The sequence below is a fragment of the Haliaeetus leucocephalus genome, unplaced genomic scaffold (assembly GCF_000737465.1).
Source record: "Haliaeetus leucocephalus isolate CR32 unplaced genomic scaffold, Haliaeetus_leucocephalus-4.0 Scaffold417, whole genome shotgun sequence".
NCBI lineage: Eukaryota > Metazoa > Chordata > Aves > Accipitriformes > Accipitridae > Haliaeetus > Haliaeetus leucocephalus.
In genome coordinates this window covers 1,662,747-1,678,795 of record NW_010972853.1, presented here as the reverse complement: position 1 = coordinate 1,678,795, position 16,049 = coordinate 1,662,747, and the positions used below count along the sequence as shown (strand labels likewise).

Genomic DNA, 16,049 nt, shown 5'->3' with positions numbered 1-16,049 from the left:
GGACCGCTGCTTTGGGGGGGGGGGGGACGACGGACCAAACCAATAAAATACTTTAGAACTAGCTAGTAAAAAGAAGTTGTAAAGAAATCACTAATCACTGTTTTCTCCTCTTTCACTTCCCCTCCTTATCCCAAGGAAGCAGAAAATTTGGGGGAGTATTTTTCAGTAAATTGCACTGTTTAGGTCACAGAGCTAAGGGATTGCACTGAACTTGGAGCTTTAGCTTCAAGTTCCTCATGTATTTGGAGAATAAAAGTAGTTATGACTTACTAAAGGGAAGTGGAACATGAAGAACCAGAGAAGCCTAAAAGTACTTATGGTGGCCTAAGCCCTAATATTAGTGCGTGGTCATCCCCATAGGCCTTAGTGTTGTAGAGATGGGCTGGGTATTTCTGATACCTGTATGGTGGAAACAGTTAACTAATTGCCATCCTTAAAAACTCATCCCCCTGGGAGAAAGTCAGGCATTGATTTCCCTGGCCTTAGCCTTGTTGATATAAATCAGCTATCACTGCTAGAGGAGAAGGATAGAAATAGTCCATGGAGTACCTGATAGGGTGGGAAGCAAAAGAATAACTTGGGGTTTGATGCAAGAGTTTCACAACTGCAATTTAATAGGAGACAGAGAAGCAACAGAGAAGATGGTCAATCTGCCAGTCATTTCATTTGAAGACTGACGGGTAAGATATGAACAGTACTAAGCAAAAAAATATAAACGACATACAGAAAAGTCTAAGACAATGAATAAAAATGAAACTGATGGAGTTGTTGAGCTTATAAACATGAATACATGCCAGCTCTTATTTACATGGAGCAGAGCGCTCAGGACAGCTTAAGTAAATAATTCAGAAAACCAAAGAACAAAAATCAAAACCCTCCGTAATCAGAGCAGGAAACCCAAAAAAGCCCAAGCTGTGTGCCTTCCGTGCACCACTGCACTGCATCCTTCCTACAGTCACTGTACTGGGCCATCCGAACTGACAGGCTGGAATACAGGCATCAGGAAGGCATGGCAGACATGAAGGAGGAAGGTGAAGTGTAGATCCAACCTCTTCTTCACACACCTCTGAGAATAAACCTTCTTGACTCCCAGCCATCATCAAAAACAGGTGTATTTTTAAAAAGCATCTTGTGAAGATGCCATGGAATTGCAGACTGCAGATTAAGAGAGGGGCAAAGAGTAGAAATCTTCATTAAGAGTATCTGAAAAATCCTTGTAGGAATCTTTATGTTGGCCTGAATGTGCTCAGAATTGGGCCGTTGAGGAAAGAAAAAGAGAAGTCTCTGTCAGCATTTGTTAGCTGCTCGCAGTTGTAGATCTTCCCTGGCCTTCTCCTTTCCTCCTTCGCTTTGTAAGACTGCTTTTCATCCCACTCCTACTCTCCTTTGCAGCTGCCAGTTCCTGTTACTAGAGTCAGCAGTTCTCAATCTTCTCAGACAACCCTGCTGTCATTTGTGCCTTGCTACGTGAGGGAAACAACCCATGCTTTCTGTTCCCTCCTGAAAAGTCACTGCAGCTCAAGCTCCAGCAAAGCTAGGCCAGCCGCTGCTCAGCGCAATCCCTGCCCAAATCCAGCGTGTCAGACTGCAAAAACTGGCAATGCCTCTGGTCTCAGCACAGGGACATAGCCAAGATCAAAGTTAGAAGCATGGTTTCTTTATTCTCTCATCAAACTGGCCTTTGTTTTTTCTTTCCAGTCTTACAATTATTCTTATCTTTTCTGATGTTTATTATCTCTGGGAGTCACTGAGAAGTAGTGGATGGATTTGCAATAAAATATATACAGCCAGGACAAAGTGTTTCCAAATTAGCTTGTGTCAGCTTTGAAATAATAATGATGTCAGTCATTGAAAAACTCAAGACAAGTACTTTATACTAGTACTGAATATTAGCAATAATCACTAGCGTTAGGCCTCATGGTTATCCTTGCAGATACTGTTAACTCTTCCATATCATACGAGAGAGAAAGATTCTTCCTCTAAACAAACCCACTACTTTCTGTGCTGTAAAATTGTCTTGTATTTGACTTAAAGAACTGACTGATAACCTTTGCATCCTGTTTCTTATTCCTCCATCTTTGCATGATGAAAGTTCCCCTTCCAAATTTCATTTCCCTTATGTATATTTATTTGAAATGCCTGAAATGAAAACAAAAATCCTTTGCTGCTTTCTTCTGTATATATAAAATGATGTAGTTGACTACTTGTAAAAGAAGCAAAGATCCCCATTTAAAAGAATAATAAGTAGGTAACTCATTGCAGAGGGTGGCACCAAGACTGAGATTGTACCAATGGCACAGAGAACAGAAAAGATTAATTTCAGGGTATCAAAGAGGATCAAACCTTCTGCTTTTATGCTACTCTCCCTATAGCATCTTACTGTATTTTAAATAATGGTTAAGGATATTTTTAACCTTGTTCTCCAATTTTTGTAGGTGGGTGGAGTAAAGAATGTTTACCCTAGTTTATTTTTTATTTCTTCTAGCCTAACCTAAAAGGTTTCAGCATTGTACCTTTCACAGGTGATCTGTAGCTTTTTTAATGGGAGTGAAATGCCTGAGGTGCTTACATGCAGAGCAGCAGGACCCAATGGCCTTCATTTCACAATAGGTTAGACATGGACTTAAAGGGCAGTGATGCAGATGCCTCCACCCGAGCCAGGGCTCAGAAGGGATAGTTACAAGTGAGTACAAAACTGTTTGCTTTCCCTTTCCCTTGCATTACTGTGGGATACTCGCAAACATTTAATTAAAGCTATTGTATGCATGCTTAACTTGGAGATATCTGTGGTTCCTTGAAACCATTACACAGGAGCACCAAAGAAAATACAAGGGAGTCACTGAAGGAAGATACAAATGAATTAGAAAAGCATAGCAACCAGAGAATACATTTCCCATAATACAACAGTCAAAGGTCATGAGATCACAGATGCTCAGTTGCTCATGCATATCTTCTATTCTCTCCACTTGCATGCTTGCTCCGGAGAGGGCAAAGATTTAATGAGGATGGGGCTAGCTTTAGCAGTTCTCACCCTTCCTCACACCCTACATCTGAAAGAGCACTGAAAGCCTCTTTGAAGTTGGAATAGACACACATTGAACTGTCCCAGTGCACACATACAATCTGGGGTTTTCTCATCAGGTACAAAAATACAAGGTGACTGTTCTCTTCCGGCTGCCCTGGATGTGAACAAAGCTGTTGAATCAAAGACTTATTGAAATTAGGGGTGGAAAGAAGTTTCTCCATTGCATCTCTCTTTTCAACCTGCTGTAGCAGCCCTTCTGAGAGTCTCACAGTTTCTATAAGTCAGTTCATTTTTTCCTAGCTCCTTAAGAAGAAATCCTGTTCAGACAAAACAGCGCACTATTTACAGGAAGCTTGGCAGGGTCAAAAAGTGACTGCAAAACCGATCTCTTGTTAAAACACATACAGTATCTGCTCTGATGTAGACACTGTTAGAACTCAGCAGTCTCTGAGTTGCTATCAAGGCCTTGAAGGTGATTTCAGAGTCAGATTTGTTAAACTTGGTGACATTGTAAGTGTTATCCCTTGTCATTAGCAGAGCTAACTTAGTTGCTCAAAGTCCCATTTAATCTAACCAGCTCACTACCCACAGTTTCTGACCTACTTAGTCACTTCCTGTCTTTGATTTTCGCCTTAAAGCCTCTTTTCTGTTGGCCTGTGACTGCCATTTAATCTTAATCAAACTTCCTTGGACTTCCATTACTGTCAAGTACAATTCCTCTCACCATAATACCCACCCTTCTGAGTGCAGGAAAACTGATTTGCAGCTAACAGTCTGCCTCTTCTCTTATGCTCTAAGTTCATCTTTGCTTTGTTTTTCTTCCTGTATGAGTCACTCCTTCCCCCTCTCCGAGACATCGTGCTACACTTTCTCTTCCCCTCGGTCTGTCAGTGGCTGAGAAGCTGCTGTGCACGCCTTTACTGCAGAGATCTGGTGAGTATTATCATGTGTGCCCAGCTACTATGTGCAGATTCGGAAAAAGCTGAACATGAAGAAATTGAGTTGGCCACAGGCTGCTACAGAAAGTCAGCTAGTTTAATATGCTTTTGCCTCTGACCCGAAATGATGACCTACTCTGTTCCCTTATGCCTTTCTTAAGAGCTACTGAGGCAAAACACAGCTGTTTAGTCTACACCTCCCAAACCTAGCATCTCCCCCTGCTACTTCGGGGCACTTGTTAACCATACAGATGCTGTAAGGTGGGTACCAGCTGAAGGACTTTCCCAGTTCTCACTGGTTCACTCATGCTACGGTAATAGAATCATAGAATCGTAGAATGGTTTGGGGTGGAAGGGACCTTAAAGATCATCTAGTTCTAATCCCCCTGCGATGGGCAGGGACACCTTCCACTAGACCACACTGCTCAAAGCCCCATCCAACCTGGCCTTGAAGGCTTCCAGGGAGGGGGCATTCACAACCTCTCTGGGCAACCTGTTCCAGTGCCTCACCATCCTCACAGTGAAGAATTTCCTCCTAAATCTAATCTAAATCTACCCTCTTTCAGTTTAAAACCATTACCCTTCATCCTATCACTACACTCCCTGATAAGGAGTCCCTCCCCATCTTTCTTGTAGGCCCCGTTTAAGTACTGGAAGGCTGCTATAAGGTCTCCCTGGAGCCTTCTCTTCTCCAGGCTAAACAACCTCAACTGTCTCAGGGTATCCTCATAGGAGAGGTGCTCCAGCCCTCTGATCATTTTTGTGGCCCTCCTCTGGACCCGCTCAAGCAGGTCCATGTCTTCCTTACGCTGGGGGCCCCAGAGCTGAAGGCAGTACTCCAGGTGGGGTCTCACGAGAGTGGAGTAGAGGGGCCAAATCACCTCCCTTGACCTGCTAGCCACACTTCTTTTGATGCAGCCCAGGATGCGATTGTCTTTCTGGGCTGTGAGCGCATATTGCTGACTCATACTCAGTTTTTCATCCACTAATACCCCCAAGTCCTTCTCCGCCGGGCTGCTCTCAATCCACTCATCGCCCAGCCTGTATTTGTGCTTTTGAAATGCCTTTGAAATAGACTTCTTCAGCCAGTTTCCTTCTATGACCAGAACCCAATTTAAAGATGTTAATCCAGTACCATGGTGACTTTTGCCTTCACAGGGGCACTCCTGAACTGGTGAGGTCTGTTGTTTTTCGAGCTGCTTTCACCAGCACAGAGAGTTCAGAGATGTGGCCCTGTGCTCTTTGAATGTCAGATACAAAACTTCTGATGGCAATGGCAGCTGCGTGTAGCACGTAGGAGAGATTTGTTCAGTCTCTCATTACACATATGCTCTCTCCTGGCTCTTTTTTCAATACACCCGGTTCTGCTTTTCCCTCTTCTTCCTACTTCTGTGCTCATCAGCACTCATGCTCTTTTGGTTTTTGTTGTTGTTGTTAACATATGGAGGTTATATGATCCATCACTGAGTGCAGCCTTGTCCTCTTAATAAGCAGAAAATACCATACATTTTGGAAGGAGGAATTAGCTACAGGCCATTCTCATTAAGCCTCTCCTTCAACTTATCTCAGCTTAAATTGTATTCTTGGTCTGCAGTCACTACGCGGCATTGTAAGTTGAAAACAACCACTTGAGCCCTTTCCAGGGAGGCTTTGCGTGGCCCTGATACTGGGCATGGAGGAGAGATAAGCAGCGCATTGAAGTTGTAGTATCGCTGTAGCTGAGGGCAAGGAGTGAATGGAAACATACCCTCCCTCTGGCACTGCCTGGCGCTGGACAAGGGGAGAGGAACGAGCCGAGCAGCTCGGGTTCACACGCGCAGCGGGAGCCAGCGGCCTCTCAGCTGATGACAGATTAGACTCAGGGCCTGGTTAGTGGGAAGACTGTGATTAGACCTCAGCAGCATCTGTCTCTAGCGCTAAAGGAATTACTGCTGTGGGCTGCAATTTTCTCAGCAAACTGTAATTATACCAGGAACCTCATTCCTGCCGTTTTTCTCGACAACTTAAGTGCAAAAAAAAATGTGGGTGAGGGTGCAGGGAAGCAGAAACTGTGAAAGGAGCAAGAAGGAGACACCTGTTTATTTTTGTTCAGCTCATTCCTATTATTTTCTCTTGGTTTCTTAGATACATATGAATCACAGACTGGTTTTTCCCAAAGGTCAGTGCCAAGGTTTAACTCCCCGAAGCTGTCCTGCCATCCACCTGAAGCTGATAGGACACATCGTTTCCATGCTCTTAAGCCCCATGGCATCTCAGACGAGTGTGGTGGCACTTGCAGAAGGTGCCACACCAACCTCTGCCCTGGCAGTGCCCCCTCCCTCCTCCCATGGGAGCAGCGGTGCAGGGTGCCAGACTCTGATCACAACTGTTCTCAGGACACCCCCGGGAAGGTGTGGCCTGGGCAGAAGTGTGCGATATTGGATATTGGACAGGGTGAGTTTGAACCTTAGTCCCAAATGCTCTGTCTAGACTAGGATTTAAGGGTTTGAACTTAAAAAGTGTTAGGTTGTACAGAGTAACTCTGTGTTTTAAAAGATGTAGAAAAGGCAGTGTAAGTTTGAACTCCCAAACACCTGGTAAGTTTTGCCAAAATAACAACATCAAAAAAGAGCAAGATTTCTTTGCAAGATTTCTCTACCAGAAAAAACTTTTTGTTTGTGCAGTTTTAATTCCATAGAAGCCCATTTGCCATTAGTGTTTTCTTTGCTCAGAATATAAGAAGAAACAGATTTTTTTTCAATTTAAATCTAGGAGAGGAGGAGAAATAGCTAAGAGTAGAGTTTTCCAACATAGCTTTACCATCTAATACTTAAAATGTAGACAAGGTCAAAATGATTCAAACTAATCTACATGCTCCTTTCTTAACTTTCCTCAGGGCTTTAATGTGACTGTTTAGTATACTTTGAAGGCAAGAGTGTCTTGTCCATGTTAAACAATTTTACATCAACGCTATACTCATCTAGAAGAAAGCAGAATTGCTCCTTACCAGCACGTCTGCCCTCCATCCCGCAGCATGTCTGGCAGCACAGCCAGGGAGGAGAGTGTGGCAGCAGGAACTCGACCCTTGGGGCTGAAAGCACCCGGAGGCAGTACGTTGGCAAGCAGATCCCCGTCTCCAGAGCCAAGTCTCTGCAGATACTGGTAGGAAAGACACACATCTGGAGTTGTCTGGAATTGGCACAAATTGCTGTGGACAAAGAGGAGAGAAAGGAAGCGTTAGAAGGAAAGTGGAAAGAACGTTTCTTACACATTTTGCTTTCTTTTCCATCTGCCTGTGTGATGTTGCTGTGAGCTATTAAACAGCTGCAGTGCTCTGCCCCAGAAGGGACTGTGCTTCAGTAGAAATGGAGAATCATTCCTACAGCTAAGCGCTTTGGGGTCCCCCTAGAATGAAAGGGTTGATAGGAATAATGTTTCTCTGATTTACTTATTATGCTAAATACACTTGGGACCACCGCACCTGGGGCAGTAGCCAGAGACACTGTTCTGGCTCCTCAGACCTAAAGCCCCTGGCAGACAGTGGGTACAGCTGGGTGCTTCTGACTCGTCCTTTGTGCAGTGGGTGAGTCCCTCCTGTCTTTTGCCTTCCAGACAGAACCTTCCAACTCTCCTGTGCTGGTTCTGAAATTCAAGGGGACCAGATTGCTCAAGCAAAAGTTTGCAGATTGCAAGACTTTGTAGCTTGGGGAGATAAAGGTAGTGAAGGAGGACCAGGAGAAGGAGGAACAGGCATACTGAGACTGCCAAGGCCTGAGCAGAAGAGCATTTTTTTTGCATCCATTCAGACGCTCAGCTATTTCCTGCGTTGTTCCTGCAGTCAGCATGCTCCACCTGCTTTTACTTAACCATTTCCTGTTTACGGCTTCCAAAAACTTTCTGGTGAAATCACTAATCTGCCACAAGATCAGTCTTATAGTCCCTTTTGGGCAGGCTTCACTAATTTTTTTTCTCTCTCCTCAGTGCACAGGCCTTTCCAACTGAGGAGCTGTGCGCTGTGTGTGCATGTCTGCATGCATGTGTGCGTGCATGCAGCCAGTAGTTACGTCAGGAAAGTATGTGCTCGCTCACTAGTTCTTTCTGTCTCCATATGCCCCTTTTTTTCTTCTCCTAGTGCTTACTGCTTTTTGCAAACTTGAGCAAAGAAACAAGCAGTAGCACTGAAGGTAGGTTCCCCTTTCTGTAGAGTAGAGGGCTCCAGATATTTAGAGGAAAGACTCTTCCCATTACTTTCAAGCATCTGAGAGCTCTCTCAGAAACGAGGGATTTGTTCTCTGGATAGCTTGCCCAAGCTTCAAATTATTTTCTAGCTTTGAAAACAGCAAGGCAATTTCTTCTCGTCTGTTGTTCAGTTTCTCAGATATGAAAGGCAAGGTGTGAGGAGCAGGAAGGATCAACCAAAGAAAAATAAATCTCCTTCTTACAGAGTAGATGGCTCCCACAAGTCCCCGTCTCACACTTAGTCACATGCCTTGTAGAAAACACTAGAAAAGCATGCACGCTTCAAGACTACTCTCCTTAGCCGTACTATAGATAACACTACAGGCACCACTAAAAGCAAATTTATTTGTCACTGCTTTTGCTGTCTGTTTACTTTTTGTATTTCTCTTCTGGAGCAGTGAAAATAGATTCTTCAGTTTCCTCTCTGATTCTCATGCTCTTGCACAGCACTGCAATGTTTGGGTTGCGGTGAGCAATGCAGGGGAATGTTCCCTTCTTAAAATAAATCATGGAAACATTTCTGTTGGAATCAGGGCTTGTAGAAGTTTATTTTTTTAAGAAGAAGAAGAATGTCAGGCCAACTTTGACCTGACACCATATCCCTTTAAAGGGAACAGGCTTGTGATGCATGTCAGTGTACGTATACTGACATGTATATATGTGTGTGTGTGTGTATGCACACGCACCAGTATACATGGCAGTTATACTGGTATAACTGAGCACTGAAATCATCCTCTAAGAATGCTGGACATGTTGGCCCTGTCTCCATCAGACAGATCTGCAAATTCCCTAACTAGTCCTACTGCAAGTTAGTGTAAGCCAGGATGCTTAGTCTGCTAACTTAGGCGTAGAAGGCGTAGGTCTATAAGCACGCACTGGCACTGTTGCTGAGCTGTTTCACACTTCCGTAATTATGTTGATGAGCTCACACTCACACACATTTCTGAATATTTTAAGCAGAATGCTAGACCCCCCCATTTTAACTCTAACATAAATATGCACAGGTAGCACTTCTGTATGCACTAGGACGTATGGTCTGGGCATCACTGATGCCCAGGCAGCTGTCTGCTGTAGGCATAGCACATCCCCGCTTAGATCAGAGGTTGCTGAAGTATCCTTCAAGCTGTCTGTGAGCAGCTTTTGAACTTTCTTTTTAATCAGGAAAAGGAAGCAGTTGTTTTCTTGACAGAAGTGTCTTTCAGATTGGCCCAAGTATGTAAAATGGTTACTTTGGTCCCCATCCAGCCCAATTCATTCAATAGTTTGTGTCAGGGTACTTGTCATCAGTGGCATTTGCCCAGGGTGAGTCACACCCACCCAGGCAATGATCTGAGAGAGCCTTCAAATCTTTTTCATCTTCATTTTACAGGCTAAATTCATGACTGTATGGTACCACACAGCTCCTCCTACAGCAGCTCCTTTTCTTCTAACCAGCTTTCAGCCCAAGAGGCAGCCACTTCCAAAAGAGGCTCGCTGGTTCGGTGCCCATCTTTGTTTTCCAGATGTTTCTTTCACCACGCCGCTTTCTGGTTACACCGCAAATTTGGGTGCGCTCAAGATATTTTTGCCTCCCTCCTCCACCCCAAAAATGGAGGAAAGCTGAACTATATGAAAATGCAGCGAGAATGAGACCCTCGAGGAAAATGGCAGGGAGGTGTAGAGGATCGCGCAGGACTCTTTCCAGGAAATGGGCAGAAGGTTCATCACATGAGTCACTGAAACCTTAGATGACTAAATTCTTGAAGAATAAACTGTCAGGAATATGATACTGGACAGGACAGTTGCAGGGGGAGAAGAAATCTTCTTAAATAGCTCTTGTTTGGTTTTTTGTTCGTGATTCATTCCTGAGGAAATTGCTGGGTCTCTGGCCAGGGATGGGGGCAGCGTGCAGGCGGTGCCAGCCCTCCTGTGCGGAGGCAGCAGGCGAGGGGTGCTGGGGTGCTGGGGGCCACAGTCCTGCCGCTCCAGGCCCCGGCACTCCTGCCAGAGGGGCTGAGAGGCCGTCGGGAGCACTCCATGGCCGTCCTGCCCAAGTGAATAAAGTAAGACAGGGACACTAGTGCACATATGCCATCTGAATCAATTCGCCTCTTTTTTTTATACCAGCAGGTATGAGACCAAGAGGAAATGAAGGTATTATAACTCTAACTCTAAGTCCTTTTAAAAAACTTTCTTCCTCTACCTGCTCCAACCAGTAAACCAAGTTGTATCAATAAAATTGGCCCAAAGCTCTGAATTTGGATTTCAGAGAAGGTCTTAAGATTTTAAGTGCCAGTAACAACAGAAGCAGTCAGACTCCCTCCACAGCTACCTCCAGAGGAGCTGAACCAGCATTAGCAGCAGCGGGAAATGTTTGCAGTAGTATCTGAGTGTGGAGAAACCCCAGTGTTCCAGTATGCTGCTGCCAGTTCCCATTTTGGTGAGTTTGACCCAGAGCATTTAATGTTTCAACATTAGTTCTGTGTCTCATAATGCCATTTACGTAATGATCGCTCATTTGGTTCCCATTAAAATCATGGTGTTTCTTCTGCAAAGCACTGCTTGTAAAAGTCAAGCCACCCAGTTTTTCATTGGATTGTAATACAGGAAATAAATAGTCTGTCTGTAGGATGCACACTGTAATTCTCAGAGAATAGGGGGCTTTTTTTCCCCTCTTGGACATGCAAAGTTCAGATCTCAGAAGTAGGAATGTGAAAGATCCATTAAGGGCTGCTGAATCTATCGTCCTCTGCAAAACCACAATGTAGTTATTCCCCGGTAGATGTTCCTCAGATACTATATCGATAAAAAGAGAATCCACAGCTCTTCGTAGTCAGAGCGACAAGAATCCTCTTAAAACTGTAGAAATGGTAGGTGTAGCTCTCGCAGGTCGTCCCAGTGCCACTACCTTTCGAGGCAGTGCAGAAGAGTTCCTTGTATTATATATACCAGCACTTTAAAGAATTCTGTTTCAAATGTCTTAAACAATGGGGGTTTCACCGCTTCCTGTGGGAGCCTGCTCCGCAGCCTAACTCGTTTCACCATCTGGAGCATTTTCCTGAGTGTCTGCCCGCTTTTAACTTTCTTTTAATTGTGCACCCACTATTTCTTCTTAAAGGTGGCTCGCCAAAAGTTTCTGTTGTGTGAAATTCACGTTACATGGTGCTTTTTTATGAGGATCAAGAAAACCCTGAAAGATTGATGGCTTCTTCTCTTTGCTTTTTTTCCTCAGAAATAATAATAAGAAGTAATTAATAATGTATTACTGCTTTTCTAGCCATTCATCTCAGCGATTTACAAGGAAGGTCAAAATTGTCGTAGTCTTTTTACAGATGGGAAAAACTGAAGCACAGGGCAGGAAACAACTTGCCCAGGATCATTCAATGAGCCCGTGGCAAGACTTGGATTTTTAACCAGGTCTCCACAATAGTGCCCTACTTTTTTTTTACCTTTTTTTTTTTACTTTTTTGGCGGGGAGGGGATCCAGTTCCCTTTGGCTTTGTTGGAATACCTAGGAAGGACAAGCTTTCCATGAACTTTATTCAGAATTGTCATATTGTAACTGAAAGGTCAGCTTGTTGAATATTTAACAGTTACTATCTTTCCAATGTGTTGGTTAAGCATCCTAATTAAGTAGTGATAAATAAAAGCAACAAAGCATTTTAACAGACTGATTCAGTCCCTAGAGTCCCTAGGGCCTCCGAGCTGAATTTCCTTCAGCTAGCCTGTGTTTTCCTGGTTGCGGATTGTCCAGATTGAACACAGTATATATCAAGCACACTCTTATCAGTGCACTGCAGGGAGATTTCCTTCCTCCTCAGTGCCACCACGCTTACTTCACCTGTTTTATTTCCCTTCGCTGTGGTTTTTGGTAAGCGTGTTTCTCAGAATCTGGATAGTTGCTGAATTATAAATCTTCCAATTTGGAACAATAACACCGCAATCTGCACAGCACAATGCACTGGGTAGAGAGTGATACCCAGCCTAGCACTGAACGGGCTCACCTGGGTATTGGAAGCAGTCTGGCCTCAGCAGCACAGAGCTCTCCGTGGGCTGCTAGCAGGCAGGGTGTTCCTCCTACCTGCCTTAAAAATTCTGCCTGTCCAGCCTGTCATTTCAGTGAATATCTTTACTGGGACGAGATCTGCCTGAGCACATGGTAAGACGAGTTTTGTTCCTCCCGTCCCCGTGGGAATGGCCGAGGCAGGTAGCCACTGCCGTGTGCTCGCAGTCCGATCTGCACGGGTCTCGTAACTGCCCCACACTGATCAGACGCTGAACTGACTGCACCCAACATGTGCGAGGTGCAGCACTCAGTATGGACCAAGAAATGTAAAATTAGAGCTCTGGGTAGGCCAGAGTTATATCTGAGGGATAGCACATGATCTTCCTGGCTGCTGACTGCTTTCAAAGTATGCCAGTAAGTGAAGCCCTTACCATCCAAGTTATTCCCCCCACTGCTCCTTTAGGCCTCCTTTATTCCAGATATCATTGAGCCAGTGTCTGAGGATTTACCGAAAGTTGCAAGACTGCTGTAGGTCACTGAGCACATTGTCTTTGCTTTCAGATTGAGTTTGAGAGATTACCAGCAGTGTCGTGCTTATGCCTCCTAGCCATGTGAATAGAGGAAGCTAAGAAGCAACAATAGATTACATAAAGCAGGGAAATCCCCCTCAAACTTCTCCCAGACTATCTCGAACTGAAGTTGATTTGCATACATACACTACAAATAACTTTGCAATGGCTTCTAGCCCCGTGAAAGGGTTACATGTGCTTGCCTATAATCACTTAGGCCAGTTTCACCAGTTGAATCACTCAGAGAAAATAAAAAAGGCTGAATCAGAGCCTGTATTGAAATCTAAACAGTTTTATGTAGCATCAGCCTACTTCAGGTAAGGATACAGCTGGATAGTGCTATTCCACACAAAATCAATGGGAAATGTTCAATACCTATTAGTAACTAGGAGTTATTCTAGAAAAACAGTGCTAAAAAGCTATGTTAAGCTTTATAATTTGTGATTATGGATGGGTGGTATCATTCTTCAGCTAAACTTGCAACTAAGCTTCCTATACAAACCCTGTTCAGTGGAAAATGGACCTTACTGAAAACCAGAAAAAAGCGATATTATCCTGTAGTTGAAACCTATGGCCAGCTGCTTTACAAAATCTGAGACTCATTAGGTCTGGAATTCCTGAGTGATGCTGTTCAAAAAGCAGTGGCGTTAAACAGACTTCCAAAATCCCTGTGATTTTTTTAAACGTCATGGTTTAACAGAAACAAACAAGTGAGCAAAAAAAGAGATAGCATATTGAAAACGCATATTTACTGGGTTATCACAGGCTCAAAAATGTAGTTGGCTAATATGACACTACAAAAATCTTTTACATTATCTTTGATGCACTAAGAATGACAATGTTTATAAGCCTAGTACATCATGACTACGGAATGCCTAAATTCTTCTGTATTTTCTGTTCCCTTGCTGAGAGAGTAGGCTTTTGGGGCTTGCGGGGCTTGTTTGTTTTAATAGGATAAGAATATAAAGTTCCCAAAGACTTGCTAAGAGCTATTCCTTTGGAAAGAATTTGCTCACCTACTCCCTTTCCTAGCTTCCTATTGAAACAAGTTCTCAGATACATTCTTTAGGCTCTCCCAGTAAACTCACAGAAGGATTTTCTGTACATTTTCTGGGTTGTCAAGCCAGCTCTACAGTAAAATTAAGTATAGTTGGGTAGGGATATAGTTTTAAGCAATGCTGTAGATGCCTTGCAGTAAATACCAAAGCTGTTTTGAAGTCTTAGAGGTGCTTTTGTTGGTATAGCATATTTCCCTTGAGGAATTCATCAAAGGTGTATTGGCAAAAGTGGGCTTTGTTCTACCTGTATTAGGGTTATCATCATTGTCAGTATAGTAACACCAGGACAGCTATATGAGCAACTCTTTTCTAGTGTAGTTGCATTTCATATAGTTAACAAACAGGGCCAGAGGGGAGGAGGAAAACTGAGACACAGCTTCCCTTGACAACCTGTGTAAGCCTTGTGTTCCTTCTACAATATCACCTCTGTTAATATTAATAATATCATGGCCTGTTGCAGTGAAATATCTTGCCTTTCACCCTCCTTCTTTCAGCTTTATTGACTTTCTTCAAAGCTTTGATACAGAACAATAGGAGTCGGCCCAGATATGAGCTGGCTGTTCTGCAGAGTCCTTCAGGCAGCCGAGGGCTCCCTGTGCTACAATGGAGCTTGTCTTAATGGGTCAGCTGTAGAGATCAGAAGAGGAGAAGTACATATTTGAATAGGCCTGGGACACCTTGCAACGCAGTTAATAGCAGCAAACATGAGGACGTGGCATGATCTGACCAATGATTCGTTAGTATCTTGGATATGTTGGTCCTGATAACTGTGTGTGTTTCTTCAGTTTGTGTTCTTTTCATCAGCTTGCAGGTTGATCAGGAAGGCTTTCATTTTGTTTTATAATACCTCTTTTCACAAACAACAGTCCATTTTCTACATAAGATGTCTAATCACAGTAATATAATACCCTATATTTACATAGAAAACTTCATCCCAAAGCACTTTACATCCTGGCACTGACATGGGACTAATATTAGAAGAGGAGCAGCTCATACTGGTTAGGAAGCAGGCTCTGCTCTCAGCCTAGGTATTAGAAAAGCATATAGGATGGAGCTGTAATATTTTCTCTGAATCCAAGGCAATTTGCTAATAGTTGGAAAATATATTGTTATAAGCTGTGCTCTGTTTAACTCTAGGAAATCTGTTCAAACTGTAGAAAATAAGCTGTGGTAGAGAATGTCAGTCCTCTTGCACATCCCACTCTCTGTTCATAGGCACTGGCTACCAAAAACCAGTTTTATTGGAAAATTAGGGTGATGCAAAGGTCCTCAGCAAGTATACACTGGCCTTTGGAGAACTTTGCCAAATGATGGTAGAGGGGTCTGGACTAGTCTAAGGTTTGGCTCCAGAGCATGACAGTAGCATCAGAAACTTTGCCAGCCAGAATGAGGAGAGTCTGGACGCTGGTAACTAGAAGGACAGCCAGGCAGGCAGCAGAAAGAGGATCATTACCTGTAAGTGAATCCATTTCCAGCAAGTCTGTGAGGTTAGTTCATACTGAATTAATTACTTTGATTTGTTTTGTGGATTAAACGGGTTTCCAAGTGGTTGTTTGCTGGAGGAAATGGTAACTTTGTGATCTAATTCTGACACATTGGCATTGAGGTGTCTGTCTTTACTGTGTGTTTCAGATGGGAAGGATCAAACAAATTTAACCTGGGAAGGAACCAATCCTGCCCTGCAGACCATACGAGTGAGGAACACTGCCTTGAAAGATACTTTACCTGATGCTGCTTTACCCAACACTGCTGGTGAGACTCTGAGCAATACAGCCAATCTGTAGAAAGGACAAATGAAACTTCCACCAAGAAATGAATGAATGACAACATAGGTTTTCAAAAATCCAGTGAAGCAGATAGTGAGCATTCTTTTTCTTTTGTCTCTTTAAAGACTAACTTTAAAACCAAGTGCTGTTCTTTGTATGCATGGGGCCATACTTAACTCTGGTCTTATGAAGATCCTCTATTTTGTTCAGGTTAATTTAAGTGACATAGTAATAAAAGCCTCTGAACACCACACATGCTACTGAAGAAGCATAGGCCTTCCTAATTCACCGCATCACCTCACCAATCTGGAGGAACCGACAGTCAAACATGCAAGAGTGCTTGGTGTCCACAGCCCATAACATAGTGAAATGTTCACTTCTGCTTTTTAATAGAAATTATAAACCCGCTCATTGGCTTGATTAAGAAGCAATAGTTCAGTGAGTTCTTACTCCTGTAATTCACTTGAAAGTCATCAGAGGTGATGTAACA

The 16,049-nt window shown here is 43.5% G+C and overlaps 1 protein-coding gene across 1 annotated transcript in view; it reads left to right on the top strand.

Moving 5' to 3' along the window:
- RAD51B (RAD51 paralog B) overlaps positions 1–15,577 on the top strand; it is a 407,317-nt gene extending 391,740 nt beyond the window's left edge. The window contains exon 10 of the mRNA XM_010574178.1: positions 15,426–15,577. Coding sequence (XP_010572480.1) covers positions 15,426–15,577 — 152 coding nt within the window. The remainder of the gene's footprint in view (positions 1–15,425) is intronic.
- Positions 15,578–16,049: the final 472 nt, after the last annotated feature.